General features: G+C 46.1%; 1 protein-coding gene across 1 annotated transcript in view; it reads left to right on the top strand.

Moving 5' to 3' along the window:
• Positions 1-19,234, top strand: part of SYNE1 (spectrin repeat containing nuclear envelope protein 1) — a 2,361,447-nt gene that overhangs the window by 693,838 nt on the left and 1,648,375 nt on the right. Inside the window, exons 31-32 of the mRNA XM_078648775.1 lie at positions 7,483-7,643; positions 9,920-10,070. Of these exons, the coding sequence (XP_078504901.1) occupies positions 7,483-7,643; positions 9,920-10,070 (312 nt within the window). The remainder of the gene's footprint in view (positions 1-7,482; positions 7,644-9,919; positions 10,071-19,234) is intronic.

Below are 19,234 nucleotides of genomic sequence, written 5' to 3'. Positions count from 1 at the left end.
TATTATTCTGGAGCACACGCCCTACATGTACGCCTTGATAGGTACATGGTAACCAGTGAGATCCTACCATATGTCACAAACACCTGCTACATGGGCTGCACACACTCAGATCACAACCCACATCTATTGGATCTGACATGGGAGCAACCACGGCCCCCGATACCCACATGGAGGTTACAGCCTGACCTGCTACTGGACGGCCCATTTCGAGGATCCATATGTACACAAACAGCACACTATTTCGAGGACAACTCTGGCACGGCATCGACACCGCAGATTGAATAGGATGCTTTTAAAGTGGTCCTCAGGGGACAATGTCTAGGCACCCAGGCCCATTCCCGACGACAATTAGAAGCAGATCTCAGACGCTTAGAATCGGACTTGCTGCAAGCGGAACAGGCAGCAACTACGGGCACGAACACTGACTTATTAGAGGTGCGGGCGGAACATGACAGGCTGATTGACAGGTTGAAACATGTTAATTACAAGGCCCACTCGGCCCGCACACATCACACTGGGGACAAGCCTGGTAAGCTGTTGGTTTGGCTGATACAACGCGAGGAGCGCACAACACCAGTGACGGCAATACAACCAGTTGCTGGCCCGAAGGTGTACACCCAGGCGAAAATACACGAGGCCTTTGTGGCGCACTACAGCGCGCTATATGTGTCCCGTCTTCTAACCACGCAACCCACCATAAATGCGTATCTAGACGACGTCGCGCTGCCTGCCCTAACGGATGACCAACGGGACGACCTGGGGTCGCCATTGGTAGCAGATAAGCTACGTGAGGCCATCTTTGCCCTCTCGAATGGCAAAGCCCCCGGCCCAGATGGGCTGCCGGCGGAATATTATAAAGCCTGCTCCGATATCCTGATCCCGGAGCTCCTCAAGGTGTACACAGCGGCACTGGAAGACTCGGCTTTACCCCAGTCGATGAATGAGGCGACACTGGTGTCCCTTCTTAAACCGGGTCGAGATGGCACGCTCCTCGGCTCGTATAGACCTCTAGCGCTGCTGAACACAGATTATAAGATACTGGCGTCGACCCTAGCCCGACGCCTGGCAGGCCTGGTGCCCGCCTTGATACACAGTGACCAGAACGGCTTTGTGCCCACTAGATGCACCTCCCACAACATACGGAGGCTGTTCCGAGTGCAAACATACGCAGTACAGGATTGGCCAAGATCAGGTTGCCTATTTCTGGACCTGAGAAGGCATTCGATTCGGTCGAGTGGCCCTACCTGCTGGCAGTGTTGCGCAAGTTCGAGCTAGGGGATGACTATATTGAGCTGGTCGGATTGCTATACAGACACCCCGTGGTGCGAGTCCGCACGGGTAGGCTGATGTCCGACGCCATTAGGGTGCGACGCGGCACCAGACAAGGCTGCCCACTGTCCCCACTACTCTTTTCACTGGCAATAGAACCCCTCGCTGAGGTATTGCGCAACAGGGGCACGCACTGGGGCATCCCACTGGCAGACGGCGTACACATAGTCTCGCTATATGCGGACGACCTACTCTTGTATGTCAGGGACCTCACCCAATTACCACCGGAACTCTCGGAGATCTTCCGGTCCTTCGAGACCATGTAAGGCCTCAAGGTAAACTGGGCCAAATCAGGGGCGTATTCGTTCAATCCCGACGACCCTGAAATTAGTATTAAAAGCGAACACTTGCCGTGGCACCATACCACGTTCAAGTATCTGGGAATATATATTTACAGAACACCCCCGGACATCCTGGACGGCAACCTAACACGCGCCATAACGTCCATAGGTCCCAAATTGCCTTTTGGAAGACTCTACCGCTCAATGTCCCGAGCAGAGTGACGTTGACGAAAATGATTGTTCTTCCCAGACTCCTATACTACTTCGCCAACATCCCGGTATACGTACAGGTCCGCACCTTCAAAGACTTAGCAACCATGATCAGAGACCTGATATGGAACACTGGGAGACCCAGAGTGGCCCTGCAAAAACTGTATACGCCAGTCAGCGAGGGTGGCCTCGCAGTACCGAACCTAGAACTTTACTATCTAGCTGCGCAACTACAGTGGGTAACTGCCTGGCTCGCTGGAAACCACCTGGAGGACACGGCCACGGCAACAGATGTGCTGTCCTCCACACAGATACATACCTTATTCCACCCCCTGACACACCCGAGGAGAACGTCACAACTACATGTATATGTGGCGGTACAATGCTACGCCAGGAGCTTACGACTCACGAACCACACCAAACCATATGCCCCAGCACTCCCGCTCCTAGGCACCCCCAAGACCACCTCCGTTGTCACAGAAACGGCACTGGAACACTGGACACGCACAGGAGTGGACACCATGGCGAACTTGTACGCCGATGGTACCCTGATACCTTTTGTGACACTGGCTACTGACACGGGTCTCCCAGCGGGACAGTTCTTACAACACGCCTCCATAGTTATGGCATACACACAACGGTGGGGTAACATCACTGAGGAACTACCTACACATCAATTGATACAGAGCCTACATGTCATGGGGAACGGTACACATGTGGTGCACTGGCTGACTCAAGCACTATTGTCACACATGCAACACACTTTACAGCCGCTACGTGACAAATGGGCAATTGACAGGGGAAGGGACTGGACGGATAAGGAGTGGACGGTGGTGCTAATGGGCCCCAGGAACATTCCCCGCAACGCACGCTTCAAACTGATCCAGTTCTATATACTGCATAGGGCGTACCTCTCACCTGACAAAATTAACCCGTACTTCCCGGTCGCCGCAGCTAGCTGCCCGAGATGTGCACTGGAGGGAGCAGACTTGCTACATATGCTGTGGCAATGCCCACAGATTCAGACATACTGGCGAGCTGTGCTACCGATACTAGAACGATGCACGGCCATGCCGATACCGCACACATGGGAGGCATGCCTACTAGGCTTATACAAGAGGACCAAATTTAATAGAGTCCCGTCTCGTTTCTGGGACCTTGGCCTCCTCACGGCCAAAAGACTGATCACAAAACACTGGAAGCGAGCTACCCCACCCCTGACGGAACACTGGCGCACCTCCCTAGACAACTGGGCGAGAGCAGAAAGCACCACCCTCCATAATGAGGAAACGGCAGGACTGAGACAGTTCCTAATTGCGGCATTATGGGATGAGACGCTAAGCTCCTTTCATAGGGAATGCCAACCAGTACGGAACCCCTCAAATGATTCCCCCTCTGGGAGAGACCAGGAGGTACTGGGCGGAGCAGAGAATATATAAGCCGAAACCCTGGCAACACCGACAGGGAAATACACGACCACCCGGACAATGCCATCGATACGCCTATTGCCGGCATCCCACACTGACCGCCATGGTGATACCCCACCCAACACTCCCCACACGCCAAATACCTACCACAGCCGACCCATCGTCCTCCCCAACGCTGAACTCACGCCCACAGTCACTATTCAATAGCACCCACGCGCCCCCACTGCATCGATGCACCCTCAACGCAACACGCACACCACATTTCCAAATCAGATGACCATAAACCCCCTTTCCTTTCCCCCCCCTTTTTTTTTCCTTCATTGTTTATCTTGTAATGTCATCTCCTTTGTTGCGCCAACACGGTTGGAACATTTGTGATGAACCATTGTCATGATGTATGAAGCGGAGAACTACTGTATTGTGTGATGCGCCCCGCGAACATGACGGACATCTCTGAGATGTGGTAATATGTATGATGTAACATTCATGTTTTCATTTCTCCTGTGAATTCAATAAAGAATATTTAAAAAAAAAAAAAATGGCTCGAGGCTGGCGGGGGACTGCTTGTCACTCCCCGGGCCCCTCTCGTCCCTCCGCGCAGGCGGCTGCCTCGTCAGAGGTCGAGTCGGCGCCGTTCTGGCGCCGTCCCTTAGCCGCTTCGGCTCCGGCCCTGCCCCGGTCCCCTGCGCCGCGTGGTGTGGAGGGGGCCTGTCCGGCATACCCTTTGGCGCTGGACGACGATGACGTTCTGCCTCAGGTTGTGGACTCTACGGCACGGGGCAGGCATCAGGTCGCTGACTCGTCTTGGGACGCCTCCTCTTCACTGAAGGTTGTGCGCCTGCTGGTGTCATCCTCGCCGGAGACGGGCCGCCAATGTGTGGCTTTTTCCCCAAAGTCATCAAAGGACGGCTCCTCGCCGTAGCCGCGGCTGCCGCTTTCGCCGGAGGAGCCACAGGTCCCCCATTCCTCGACCCCTCTTCCTCCTTTCAGGGCCTGGCCCTTCCCCACTCCGATTGGCATAGAGGATGGCCGCCTGAGCTTGCAACCGTCTCCTATGGAAGAGCTGCTTTCCCCACCACAGGGCCCTACGAAGGCGGGTGTGGCCTTCGCTCGTGCTGTTTCCACGGCTGTGGGGATTTTGCGCATGGGATATCCGGCTGCCCATTTCACCACGGATCATCCTCTAGAAGTTCTCCACCAGGGCTCTGGTGGTAGGGAGCTGCTGTTGTTTCTTCCCTGGAGGGGACCTGGGGATGTCCCACCATGGGGGATCCGGTGCCTCACCACCTTCTGCAACGCCACCTTCCAGCACCACGGGACTCGGTGTGTCTTTCCCGCCACCCCTCTGCCAGAAGCCCCCTTTTGCAGGCTGCCTTTCCCTCCCTGCCACCTCTGTTGTCTCGGCCATCATGGGACGCCCGCTGGCTGGACTCTTGGGGGCGCAATATGTTCGCTTCGACCAGTGCGGCTCTGCGGGCCCTTAACAATCCATGTGTATTAGCTAGGGCCACTTCTTGCTTGTGGGACTTCGGCGGAGTCCCATGGTCTGCCGCTTCTCAGGAGGGTGCTGGTGTTGATTTGCGGCACCATGCGTTAGATGGCCGAGAGCTAGTGGCATTTATTCTTCTCTCCGCTCTGGACATCTCGAAGGTGCCTGGTCGTGCCATGGCTTCTTCGGTTGCCCTTCGCTGCCATGCTTGGCTTCAGGACAGTGTGTTCCAGTGTGTTCCCAGAAAATGTTCGGGAACGTCTGGTGGATCTTTCCTTCAATGGTACTCTTTTGTTCCATGCCCCTGCAGACTCGCCCATCCAGAGGTTCTTGGCGGGGCTTCAGCCTCCTCCTCCTCCTCCTTCCCCTTCCTCTCCAGCTCAGTGATCTGTGAGTTGATCTGGTTTTTGGGAGTTGGCTGCTGGCCGGCCCTTTTTGACTATGTGTTTTTGCTCTGGGTTATCTACACCAGGTTGGCCCTGAGATTAGGCCGTTTATTTTTCAGTTGTCCTCCGCTGCTGTAGTTTCTTCCTAAGAGGGTTCCCATATCTTGGGACTTAACATACCCTATGTGGGGTAGTGGTAGCTGTTATATAGTTTGTTCTGTGCTCGGGAGCTGTAGTCGCCTTCCGACCTCTGCTCTCCTTGGTGTTACAGTACGTTGCAAGTGCAATTCTCTTCTTGTGGGTGAACTCCTCTCTGAGGCGTGTCCGGCCCCTTCTTCACCTTCCTGCTCTCTGTTTTCGGCTGACATCCGGCTTGCCCTGAGTGCATTGTGCTGTGTGTTCTCTGCCTCTGGCTGTGCTCCCCCGGTCCCGGAGTCGTGTTTTTCTGCTCGATTGTGCCTTCTGGGCACTCTAGTGGGTTGGCCATTCTTGCCTGTCCACTTCTTTCATCGAGCCCTGCACTCGGTTCTGCCTCTCCCCCCTGAGGGCGGTGAGGGATTTTGTGATCCTCACTCTTTCGGGAGCAGTCTGATGGTTCTTCCTGGGTGACCCCAGGCTCCTTTCTGCTTCAGCCTGCTTATTGCTGTCAGCGCCGTTCTGTCTGGTCTATTGACTTCTGGCTGTGGTAGGCTCAGCTGCCCTCTTCACGGGTGTGCTCCCGGTGGAAGGGCTTGTCTTCGTTCTACCTCATCTCCTTGGAGTCTCGAGGTTGTTCTTCTTCCTCAGTCCTTCTCTTCCTTGCCTTGGCCTTGGGTGGAGGTTCTGTTGCCTTGTATTAGCGTGGAAGGCTTCAGCTTCCTCTTGCTTGGCCTATGTTTCCCCTGCGGAGTGTGAATGGGCTACCTCTTCTTTAATTCTCCCTGCATCCCCTTTGGGGTCGGTGGTCCTCTGAGTGTGGGGTACCCCTTGCCTGGGGGGACAGGGCTCCTCGCCCTGTCCATTGGGGTCCTCTCACAGACCCTACTTCCCTGTGGGAATAGCTAAGGTATCTATTCTACGTTAAGGAATCTGCGGCTGGTAGTCTATCAGATGTACGAGTTACTTACCTTTGGTAACGATGTATCTGGTAGAGACTATTCTAGCCGCAGATTCCTTCACGGCCCGCCCTTCCTCCCCATTCTGCGAGGACCTTTGGTTTGGGCTTCTGCACTCGCCTCCCAGTGGGTGGCAATGTCTTCTGTGAGTGCTTCTGTTGATCTTTCTGACAGGATGGTTCATCCTGTTTCTTTGTTCCTTTCCTCCCATTTTTGCACTTTGGAGGATGGGTTTATAGGTACCTCCTTGCCCTTCTGCTCTGGTTGTTCCAGGCTGGGGTCTACCTTTCTCTCGCCCCTCCCCTTTCTTACTAAGGGTTCTGGCCCCTCTGCTATCCTCTAGGATGGGGTCTTTTGGCTGTGCCTCTGCCCTTTGTTCGTCACACCCTGTGTTGGGGCTGTCTTGGTGGTTTGTAGTTCCTTGTTTGTCTCGGACTGGTTCCCCTCCATTGTTCTTGTTTGGGGTTGTAGTCCTGCTACATGTTGTCATGACACTTTTCCATATGTTCCTTGTCTCCAAGGGGGGCTGTCACCGTATTGGCAGGGTTGCTACTCAGGGCTGCGCTCTGTTCTTTCTTCTTTCCCTGCCTTTGGGTACTGCAGTGTTGGCACTGCTCCTTATGGTGTTGTTCGTCACCATTCCTTTTTCCAATTTTTCTGCTTTTTTCGCACACTGTTCCCATACTCCCACAGTTTTGTCTGATGGCTACGCATTGTGGCACGTAAAAGTTCTCCGAAGAAAACTGACGAAGGCGCACCGGGGTGGGACTTATGTGACCTCGCTGACGTCACGTACGCGGACGACACCTGGGCAGAGTCACGTGAATGCCCCCCCCCCCGGCACGCAGGAATGATGTGGCAAAAAAAGTTCCCAATCTAGTCTCACGCCTGGGGATAATTCTACGTTAAGGAATCTGCAGCTAGAATCATCTCTACCAGATACATCGTTATCGAAGGTAAGTAACTCCTACTTTTATAAGGTAGGTCACCTCTCAGTCATTCTTTCATAATAGCTAACTGAGGTTTACTCCCTGCAAGTGACATATAATCACATCTGATAGCCTCAATAGATCCACCACAGTAAACTGTGTTTCAAATATCTAATTCCTCTTGAATTTCTAGATAAAGCCATTTAAAATATTCACTACTAACTGAACACAAGATCAGTTACATGTGATTTTGCTATCTAGTGTATTTAATGTATTACAATTCCATGCAGTAATATTATAGTGATGATAATCACCTTGTACCTGTTACTCTTTGAAGGAGCTTGCTAAGAAAAATGACACTGCAGCATTGGAAGCAGAGAACCTTGTGAAGAAATCTGCAGACATACAACTGGGGCCTATGAAGAAGCAATCTCTACAAGACCAGGCAAAGTCCGTCAAGGAACAAGTTAAGAAAGTGGAGCAAACACTTGTGGAAGAGTATGTGCCTCATTAATCCTCGTATTCCCCCTCCATATCCCCACCTGTACATTTCTTTTCTTCTGCTCCTCCTTTCTGGATGTGGCAGGTGATTTGCACAAGGAAACATTAATAAAAGCCAAATGTTATAGACAATGCATTTTATATTGCTTCCCCGTACATAAAGCAATGTTTACCGAATGTGTTAGGACATATGCTTGACAATCACAGACAGAGGTCTCCTTGGAAGTACTGTTATGACAGCCATGCAAAATATATGGGGTAAAAGAGAGAAGAAAACTTTACTCCAGTGAGCACTGATTTTCTTTTTCTTTTGTAATTGTTGCTTGCGTTACTGCCAGATTGTCTCAAAGATAAATGTCACCATTGCACTGAAATGCTGATTGCAGTTGTGATTTTTCACTGGTTAATTACTATGGCAGCAAACTATCACTCGAAACTGAAAACGTTATTTTCTTTGCAATGGCATTTTTATTTTTCCATTTGAGAGAACTGAACAGGTTAATTTCCATATTGAAATACCAAGAAATGTATTTTTTATAAACTGGACTTATTGAATGTTGGTCTAGAATAGATATTGATTTGATATATCTGTGAATTTAAGAAGACTTGAAAAAGATTTGACAATCTAAATGCATGTTCATCTTTTCCATCAAAAGATAATCTCACCTAATTACGTCTATCTCTACATCAGACATTTATTAATTTGTAGTGTGCACTGAAAAAAACGTAGCAGGAACAATCAAAGAATACACATACTTCACTGAATATGTAACTTTTAATTGGTATGCAACAGGCAATCAAGCATTTTTCTTGCTGAATTTTCAGTTGCATCAAATTCCACACTCTTATGTCAGGAACAGTCTATAGTTAGAAGAAATTGCTTAGAGTAGCTGGGACCCCAGACTAAATTAAGCCAGGTGAGATTATTGACAAGGTAGACTGGTTTGAACCTATATATAAATTTGAAGACATGGTGAGATACTTAAAAATAAGTTTGATACTTACTGGGAGCGAGGGGAAGAACCTTATAAGACTGCATCTTTGATCAAATTTCTTAAGCCATGGTAACTGAGTGAATGGCTGCCCACATTCTGTAAGCCCTGACAATGGTATGATAATTCACCCACATATATGCCCTTACAAGCAGATTTGCTTATACAGACGTTCAACCATATTGGTGGAATGTCTCCATGAGTATTCCCAAGTTACAGAAGCAAATCGCACCATTCCAGAGTCACATTATGAGGAACGGGAATGTGTGATTTTAACTGCCTGTGCTTGGGTACTTATGTTTACCTTAGGTTTGTGCATCAAGTTCTTAAATACACTTACAGATGTGTCAACTGATATAATCAGCAAATAGCACAAAATTCGACCTCGATCTAGCATGATTCCTGATCAATTCGATATTTCGTTGAACCTGTTATTTCTACACTAGATATGTTATTGCTATGTTATTTCAGCTGTGAACTCAAGACAACCATTTTATTTCTGAGCACATATGTTTGCTAGATGCAGTCACACCTCTCTCTCCTTTCATGTTGTATTTTCACATCAAATACAGCTATGAGTTATACACAGACCAAACGTTGCCCCTGAATTGATTTGATTTCACCTGCTCTGCCAGTGTATTGCCTGACTGCCATGATCGTAATGCTTGAATCCTTCTGTCACAGTACCCTTTTCTGTCCTTGGTGATGCCTGAATATATTTTTCATAATGCCGGACTTCCACTGCTGTAATGCTTGCTTTATTCCATTTCCTCCCTGCACTTTGTAATGGCATTTAAAATAGTGCCTTGATCTGTGCAAATTGTGTTGCTGTGCACCTACACTCCATTTGGATTCCTGATTACTTATTTCTTCTCATTATTCCTACTTTAGTTATTTTCTAGCACTTGCCTGTTTCTTTCACTTCCTTTGTCCTACTCTCATTTCTTTTGAGAAGACTTTTGCTGTCTTGTTTTCAACTTTGACCTATGCTTCAAGTGATACGCCTCCCTACAGCTTCTCTGAGACTCTGGACTAAGGTGTCAGTGTGCATTGTAATAAAACAAACTCTTTGATATGCAGTGCCTGAATTAAACCTTTATTTCACAATGTCCAACACAAGCAACAAGCATGCAGTGGTGTTCGCATGAGATAACTTGGAAACAAGACTTATGTATTAACAGCTATGAGGCTGTTCCTGAAACTGGAATACTGAGACCATGCAGAATCAATTAATTTTCTTTTGAACTATGTATTTTATTTGGCAAATTTTATTATTTTCAGTATTAAAACTATGGAAAAGGTGAAAAACAAATGGGAACAATTTGGCAGTAATTTTGAGGCACTCTCCTTCTGGATTACGGAAAAGGAAAAAGAACTGGACACGTTGGAGGCCTCATCATTTCCACTGGAAAATCAGATCAAACAAATTAAGGTGATTTGTTTCTTTTTTACATTTCAATTGAAGCATTTACATTTGTGTGAAGTGTAGTTGGAAAGAGACTTGCGACATTGATGCATCTTCGTTACAGGGCTTAGTGTAGATTGGATTTAAAATGAATGTTAGAACAACAATGCCATTGGTTATTTAAAAGAACATATGTCTATCATAAGTAAAAATAACATTGATAATGATTAAATATGAACTCTCTAAGTAGAGCTTCATCGTTTTGATAAATAGCACCCGGTATAAATATTATGAGAGCTAACATTTTAAAACATTTTAAAACATCACTCGCAATTGTTAAATTGTATTGGAAAGCGCTCAGTTATGCATGTTGTCTTTTCATCTTAGTTTAGTAGCCAAAAGGACAACCAAATTAAAATGTTCCTGAATTCAAATAAATGCTTGTCTTATAAAAAAAATTTTTTGAATCAGCAGAACACTATGGATGTCAGATGATTACATTCAATAACATTGAGGCATAGTTCAATTTTAATGAATTTAGTGAGTGTTAAACATGCAGTGGGTTTTTGTGTGCTTTTTTCTTTTCATTCCTCTAAACTTAGGAACAATCTAAATGCTGCCCAAGTTTGTAGGTAATATGTGCTGACTAAATGGGCTTTAATTTGTAACATGACTATATCACATCATTCAATCCCTGGTGCCGTCTCCTTGAGCCTTGTCTTCTAGACAGGTTTTGTCTCCCAGGTTATGTAGTTGGTACTACACAGTTTTTCAGCACCTACAACACAGGAATCCCAGGATGTATCTTAGGCTGTGGGGCTCTCAGTAGAACCTAATATTTGACGTAAAAAAAAGACTTCAAGTCATAGAAATGGTATATATCTTAGACAGACTCTAACCTATTTAATTTAGGTAACTTACAAAGACAACAAAACCTAAATCCAGGGACTAAAGCAAATATGAAATTAATGCTATAAATTATAAAGAAAGGAAAATGGTGAACAAATAAATGTCATTCTGTAACAAAAAAAGAGACAAAAAGTAAACAAGGGAGAATGACGTTCAAGGACTCTGAAAACTTAATGAATGAAAAGAATGCAGGAAGTAGGCAAACTTCCTCTGGGTATTTATCTAATGGACGTAAGTTAATTGAAAACAGACTACGGCACAAGGAAGGGCCTGAGGTAGAGAGAGATAGGTCACAAATTGAAGTTTAAGTTTGCAAGCTGACTTTTTAAAACTGGTTTCAGATTTTGCAGAATGTACTAAAAGGTTACCGTGCAAAATATCATGTCACAGGGGTTCCTGAATGAGCTACCTAATGATATCAGTGAGGCAGGTCACTATTAGGCAAGTCAGTATTTGTGATCCCCTGTGATTTTCCACTGTCACAGTAATGATGGCCTGCAAGCAGACCACCATCGCTGTTTTGCATTTTCAAATGAGAAACATTTTGTTTAAAGCAGTCGCTGATCCTTAAATAAATCAGTGCTGTTTTAAAACAGCAGTTTCCACTTTGGAAAGGACATCGAAGAGAGGCATCCAGTGCTCCCTTGCTGTCAGCATTATTCCCAAAGAGGAAGTAGTTCAAGAGGTATAGTTTCCACTCCCCAAATAGGTCAAGACCTCCTGTGAGAAATCAGTAATGTATCAGTGATGTGCGACTGAAACTTCTGTCACAAACATTTGATAGATACCATTACAAATCACAAATGATAGGTGACTCCCTTTTCTGCTGTTTACTATTCGTGATTTGTAATGAGTGGGAAACCTATTTTGTCATTCAGAAAAGCTTTACCCATTCGCAAAAATAGTTTAGAATGTAGTAAAAAGGCCAATTTGTGGTTACAAAACTGGTATTTTTGTGAATCGCAAGGTTTGTGAATGCAAGTACATTGGCCCAAAATCTGTTACAAACATAAATCAAATTATTATAGAAACCCTTTACTGAGGACATTTTGAATTATGCTCTCACCGATAAAAATATGAATGAAATATAACAGGGTTGTTTCAAGCATGTGTAGCCCTAGATTACATGCTTTTCACACTCCTGACATCTAGTTTTAGTCTTGTCCTTTTGAAAGTGTTTTTCATCGAGGTAAATGTTCTGATTTCAAGGCTGATCCTTCCCCAAAACCACATTATACCAGAACAGAGTCTCTGTTTTTTCGCCATTGTATTCAGACATTTGAATGTTGAAGCTCTGGAACCATTGAGTAACAAAGGAACAGTCACACGACTCCAAACTCTGAAATCGCCTTCATTGAGTAGAAGACACTGTAAGACAACTGCTTTGGAATAGACCTCAAACTGGAGGATTTTCTTCATGTTTTGGTCCTTGGTGGTCTACCCACCATACTTACACAAACAACAAAGGAGTGACTAGGCACAAGCATTTGAAAAACAATAACCACGGTTCTCTTAACGTGTGGTGAAGGTTAAATACATGAATAAATAAACCCCCATGTAAAGTGCTCTGTCTTTATCTAAGATAAAATGGTGCTGTCAGTTCCGTTAGTATACCAACTGGTACGCCTCTCACCCTCTGGAGCTAGTAATCTACAGTGGTGAAGCTCTATTCATTTAGAAGGACCCTCACTCACCACTAGTTGGTGACATGCTTCATCATCGGGTCCTCGCTAGGGTGACCGAATATCACCCTAGCGTGCTACAACGCCTGACTACAGCGGAGCAGGATGTGGTGAGTGGAACAGTGCCCAAATCAAAAAGTGACTAAACGTGTGGTGTCAGTGCAAATTAAAAAATGCAGAGGTTGTAACCAGGTCAAAAATATTTTTAATGATGGCCAACCCGCATTGATTAAAAATAGTGAGTGGACTAGACAGGTTCTGAGTTACGGAACCACAGTCCTAAAAATCGGTCGACATGTTTCTGCTGTTTTATTGCATTTTGCTCAGCTTTCTTCAGGACCTAATAAATAGTCCTCCGGTGGTGTGCGCGCACTAAGGCGTACCCTCCCGGGAGGCTCTAAATGTGAAAAATTAATAAAATTTAAAAGAATGTGTGAAATTTTTTTTTATCACACAACAGTTGACCATGTCATCTCATGCCATTTGCAGAAACAATCATAGCAACCTATGGGAGAAAAAGGGACAAAGACAAAGACAAACAATGACACATAATTAGATCTCAATTGTGGTCCAATATCTCAGAATAAGCTGCATTAATGGAGCTGACTGGGTGTGTCATACTGGAAACAGAGCCCATCCAAAAGTGACGGTGCAGTATAATATCATTTCTATGAGTGCCTCAAAATTCTAGATCAGCACCCAACATGCCCGACCAGTTCTGCCGGTAAAATGCGGGGCAAATCGCATGTATATTCTGCTTTCAAATCAAGTCAGACTTGCCTTATACATATGGCTCATTCGTCCCATAGTATCATTCATAGTCGAGTGAAGGTCTAAACGTTCCGTTTTAACGTCGCGTGTACAATATAAAAAAATCAAGGGCTGTGAACCTCTCCAGAACGGAAAAGGAGCGAAAATGCTATATTTCTTAATTACTCACAAAAAGCGGGACATTAAGATGCCCCTTCGGTGAGGGTGGCGCGGGTGTACTTCACGCGGTGGCTTTCTGCAATGGGAGAAAGTAAAGGGCGTAGGTATGTATCAATTACCCCATTATCGAGAATAATGATAGCACGGAAAACCAGGGGCCCCGGGTGATTGTTTATCAGATCGGGTGTCACTTACTTCTGCACTCGCGGCTCCCCGCCCGTGACCTGCTTTCCTGTCCAACCCTCCCGGAAGCGATAGTTTCACCGGGAAGCGACCTGTGTTTATGAAACGCCCTGGGCGGAACAGAGTACACCACGTGGGACGCTGATAGTCACGTGGTGTCGTCTGCAGTGGAATTCTTAAAGGGATACAGCGCAAAAGGCGAGATTCTAATGCCAAGCATTGCGAGTTCGATCCCCCGCATGGCATTAATAACCACATTGCCCTGTAAGTGTTATCAATATTCTGAAGTCAGTAGTTAATCAATTATCATTATTCCAACAAAGGGTCATTTGGAATATATAAAGGGTGATGCATATTATATCAAGGAAGCAGGGTATTAATGATGCTAAATACACAACCTGCTTCTTCATACAAGTGGAGCAATTATAAATACTGCCAATGCCTCCCTTAGTTGAACACTCATCAAGCTCCCTACATAGGTTTTTTGCTCAGGGATGCTAAAACAAGGCGAGTTTCTCAGCTGTTAAAAGACATGGGGAAACAGAACAGGACATGACAAACCACGGACATAGTGTAATACTGTAATACTCTATCTTCGCAGGACACTGCCCCATGGAATATCATCGTTGAGACCAACCCTATTTGTCCCAAGACGATACACCCAACGTTGTTCACGTTCAAAAAGTGACGCCTCAGACCCATATTCTTGATGTTCTAGAATGGTCCACTGTAAATCATTGGGGGTGTGTCCCGCCTGTAGAAAGTGTACGGTGAGTTTTGTGGTCATCTTTTTACACCGTATATTACTTCTGTGTTCACAGATTCTGATTCTTATGCGCCGCGTTGTCATTCCCACGTATTGGAGGCCACAACTGCACGTGATGAGATATACTACGTTAGTGGTGTTACAGTTCGTATGACCACGCTGCTCCCAACGGGTGCCATCTGTCAAGTCTAGATATTTGGTATTGGAGGTCAGGTGGCACACGTTGCAATTGCCACAAGAGAAATGGCCTTTAACCGGTGGAAGGCCCCATGCGTTGAGGACGCTTGGTGTGGGAACAGTTGTCCTTTCAGTTCTGGGTCTTGTGTGGACCAGCGAGTCCTTCAGGCTAGTTGCTCTCTTGTAGGACAATAAAGGTTTCTTCCAATCTGCTTTATTACTGGTTATAATCCTCCAGTTTTTCATGATACTTTTACTCACTGCGTTGGACAGTGAATTAAAAGTGGTGACGCAGGTTAGAGGAATTTCCTCCTTCTCTTTGGGGGGATTTTCATCCAACAGAATATCCCTCTGCTGGTTCCGCGCCCTCTTGTGGCTCTTGTTGATTATCCTCTGCGGATATCCTCTGTTTTGCAGTTTGATAGACAAAGCATTGGCTTGTGATTTGAAATCAGTGAGGTTACTGCAGTTGCGACGTATCCTTAGATACTGCCCATACGGGAGATTTTCCCGTAGGGCTCTGGGATGGTAGCTGGTAAAGTGCAATAAATTATTTTTTGCAGTAGGCTTATAAAATGTCGTTGTCTCAAGCCGATTCTCCTTTCTCCTGATTTGGACATCTAAAAAGGTCAGCTCATCTCTGGAATATTCATGGGTGAATCTCAAATGATCGTCAAGTCTATTCAGCCATGCAAAAAAATCCAACAGAACCGCTTCATCGCCTTGCCAAATCACGAAAATATCGTCTATGTAGCGCTGCCACATAAGTATGTTACTACAGAATGGGTTTAGGGCACTCAGAATATTCTTAGCCTCAAAATCGAAGACATAGAGACCCGCCACCGACGGGGCAAAGGTGCTGCCCATCGATGTCCCCGTAGCTTGTAAATAGATCTTGCCATCATGTTCAAAGAAATTACGTTTCAGGGCAAGGGTGGCGCATTCCGTTACAAATACCTTTGATGTAGCATACTCCCAGGGTGTTCTCTCGAGGGCTTCCTTCACCACCTTGATGGTCTCATCCTGCGGGATGCAGGTGTACAGACTCTCAATGTCCATAGAGACAAGAAAGCATTGATCATCTGGTAGGGTAATGGTTCTCAGTAAAGACAGGAAACTTTTCGTGTCCTTCAGATAGGTACATGTGGATTGGATGATGGGTCGCAAGAAAAAATCACAATATTTTGAGAGGGGTTCGAGCAGTGATCCTAGACCTGATACTATCGGTCTTCCAGGTGGGGGTAACTTCCGTTTATGAATTTTGGGTAATATATAAAAATAAGGTACCCGGCCTTCTGAAGTTGTTAGGAAGTCTGCCTCTTTTTTGGTGATGTAGCCATCCCTTTCCGCTGTTGACACCAACTCACAAATCTCATCTCGTAGATCATCCGTTGGGTCCACCATTAGGGGGACATAGTTGGTGGCGTTGTTCAACAGGCGTAAACATTCCGCATCATAGTCTTCTTTGTTAAGAATTACAATGCCACCCCCCTTGTCTGCTCCTTTGATAACGATGTTGTCGTTTTTCTTGAGAGTTTGGATTGCCTTAAACTCATCAGCAGTTAGGTTTTTGTAAGGTGTTGGTTCCTGCATCTGTTCCACTTCCTTAAATACTGCCTGCTCAAAGGCCAGAATCTCGGGAGCGATAGTATGTGGGGGGGGTACAAACTTAGATTTCAACCTGAAATCAGTATCACTTTTTGCTCCGGTTGTTTGATCTGTGCCACCCGACTCAAAGAAGTTCTTCAGTCGCAATTTCCTAAAGAACTGACTAAGTTCACAGTGGAGTTTGAACCGATCGAGTCGGGGTGTAGGAATGAACCCTAACCCTTTCTCCAGAACGGTACTCTCTGCCCTTGAGAGTTCGTGAGATGAAAGATTCACCACTAAACTTTCGCGTTGCTGGGGCCCGGTCTCTGATCTGCCGGAGTCGTCTTGGACTGGTCTCCTGTGCTCTCTGGTTGTCCCCAGTGCACTTGGTTGTTTCCCTTTTGCCTCCACCGGTTGCCCCGCCTGCCTCTGTCCTGAAAAGGAGGCTGGTAGCCTTGTTGGTTCATTGGAGGATATGGCATAAAATGTGGGTTCCAACCCATCATTGGTGGGAAAGGTTGGAAAGGATTATGGTTATAGGGGCCCATCCCCTGTTGGTTGTATGGTGCATTCCAAGTGGGGGGGTGCGAGTCTGTTGTAAATTGTTGATAACCCCGACCCCTCCCTCTATTCCTGCCCCTTCCTCTTCCCCTTTTCCCAGTGCTGTCAGAACTCGACCCACTGTTGTTGGAATCTGCCAAGGAATCTGAATTATATCCAGCATTAGTTGAAGGGACAAAATCAGGTGTAGAATAGGGATAGGTTTTGGCATAGGACCATCTCTTCAGATCCTTTTGTAACTTTTGGGATTTGGGATTTGGACTGGGCTAAGTTCTCTCTGAACTCATTTTGTTCTTTGTTCAACTCTTCCAGTCTTTTTTTATACCCAGTATCGAACTCGCAATGCTTGGCATTAGAATCTCGCCTTTTGCGCTGTATCCCTTTAAGAATTCCAAAGGGAATTCCACTGCAGACGACACCACGTGACTATCAGCGTCCCACGTGGTGTACTCTGTTCCGCCCAGGGCGTTTCATAAACACAGGTCGCTTCCCGGTGAAACTATCGCTTCCGGGAGGGTTGGACAGGAAAGCAGGTCACGGGCGGGGAGCCGCGAGTGCAGAAGTAAGTGACACCCGATCTGATAAACAATCACCCGGGGCCCCTGGTTTTCCGTGCTATCATTATTCTCGATAATGGGGTAATTGATACATACCTACGCCCTTTACTTTCTCCCATTGCAGAAAGCCACCGCGTGAAGTACACCCGCGCCACCCTCACCGAAGGGGCATCTTAATGTCCCGCTTTTTGTGAGTAATTAAGAAATATAGCATTTTCGCTCCTTTTCCGTTCTGGAGAGGTTCACAGCCCTTGATTTTTTTATATTGTACACGCGACGTTAAAACGGACGTTTAGACCTTCACTCGACTATGAATGATACTATGGGACGAATGAGCCATATGTATAAGGCAAGTCTGACTTGATTTGAAAGCAGAATATACATGCGATTTGCCCCGCATTTTACCGGCAGAACTGGTCGGGCATGTTGGGTGCTGATCTAGAATTTTGAGGCACTCATAGAAATGATATTATACTGCACCGTCACTTTTGGATGGGCTCTGTTTCCAGTATGACACACCCAGTCAGCTCCATTAATGCAGCTTATTCTGAGATATTGGACCACAATTGAGATCTAATTATGTGTCATTGTTTGTCTTTGTCTTTGTCCCTTTTTCTCCCATAGGTTGCTATGATTGTTTCTGCAAATGGCATGAGATGACATGGTCAACTGTTGTGTGATAAAAAATTTTTTCACACATTCTTTTAAATTTTATTAATTTTTCACATTTAGAGCCTCCCGGGAGGGTACGCCTTAGTGCGCGCACACCACCGGAGGACTATTTATTAGGTCCTGAAGAAAGCTGAGCAAAATGCAATAAAACAGCAGAAACATGTCGACCGATTTTTAGGACTGTGGTTCCGTAACTCAGAACCTGTCTAGTCCACTCACTATTTTTAATCAATGCGGGTTGGCCATCATTAAAAATATTTTTGACCTGGTTACAACCTCTGCATTTTTTAATTTGCACTGACACCACACGTTTAGTCACTTTTTGATTTGGGCACTGTTCCACTCACCACATCCTGCTCCGCTGTAGTCAGGCGTTGTAGCACGCTAGGGTGATATTCGGTCACCCTAGCGGGGACCCGATGATGAAGCATGTCACCAACTAGTGGTGAGTGAGGGTCCTTCTAAATGAATAGAGCTTCACCACTGTAGATTACTAGCTCCAGAGGGTGAGAGGCGTACCAGTTGGTATACTAACGGAACTGACAGCACCATTTTATCTTAGATAAAGACAGAGCACTTTACATGGGGGTTTATTTATTCATGTATTTAACCTTCACCACACGTTAAGAGAACCGTGGTTATTGTTTTTCAAATGCTTGTGCCTAGTCACTCCTTTGTTGTTTGTGTATGAATTAGCCCGGGGTCCAGGAGTGTCTACTCATACCCTCCCTCTCTTGTTGCTGATATATCTACCCACCATACTGCCAGGTCAGCAAAGAACCACCTCACATATATGATCCCCACTTACCTGGCTGGGATATGTCTGCCATCAATGCAATACACTGTGCAGTAGTTGTTTACTTGACCTGACATGAGGCTCTCTGGTGTAAAATCTCTGTTTCTTCACCTTTAAATGAAGTTGGGAACTTAAAGGTTGGCAAACAGGGGATGTGCCAGTTTTTTGACAGACGCCCTTAATCCACCAAACACAACATGGCCCTCTAAAATCTTTTTGGTAACAGACAGAAGAAATCATTCTTTACATGCTCCAAGTGAAACACAGTGATATGTTTTTGGTAAGGTTATGTAGATACAGTGAGTATGAGTGAAACAGATGAAATGCAGCCTCCCAAAGCCCTACCTGCTGCTGGGGTTTCCAGGCAC

The sequence above is a fragment of the Lissotriton helveticus genome, chromosome 6 (assembly GCF_964261635.1).
Source record: "Lissotriton helveticus chromosome 6, aLisHel1.1, whole genome shotgun sequence".
Lineage (NCBI taxonomy): Eukaryota > Metazoa > Chordata > Amphibia > Caudata > Salamandridae > Lissotriton > Lissotriton helveticus.
Note: the sequence above shows the minus strand (reverse complement) of the source record. Positions and strands in the feature narration are given on the sequence as shown.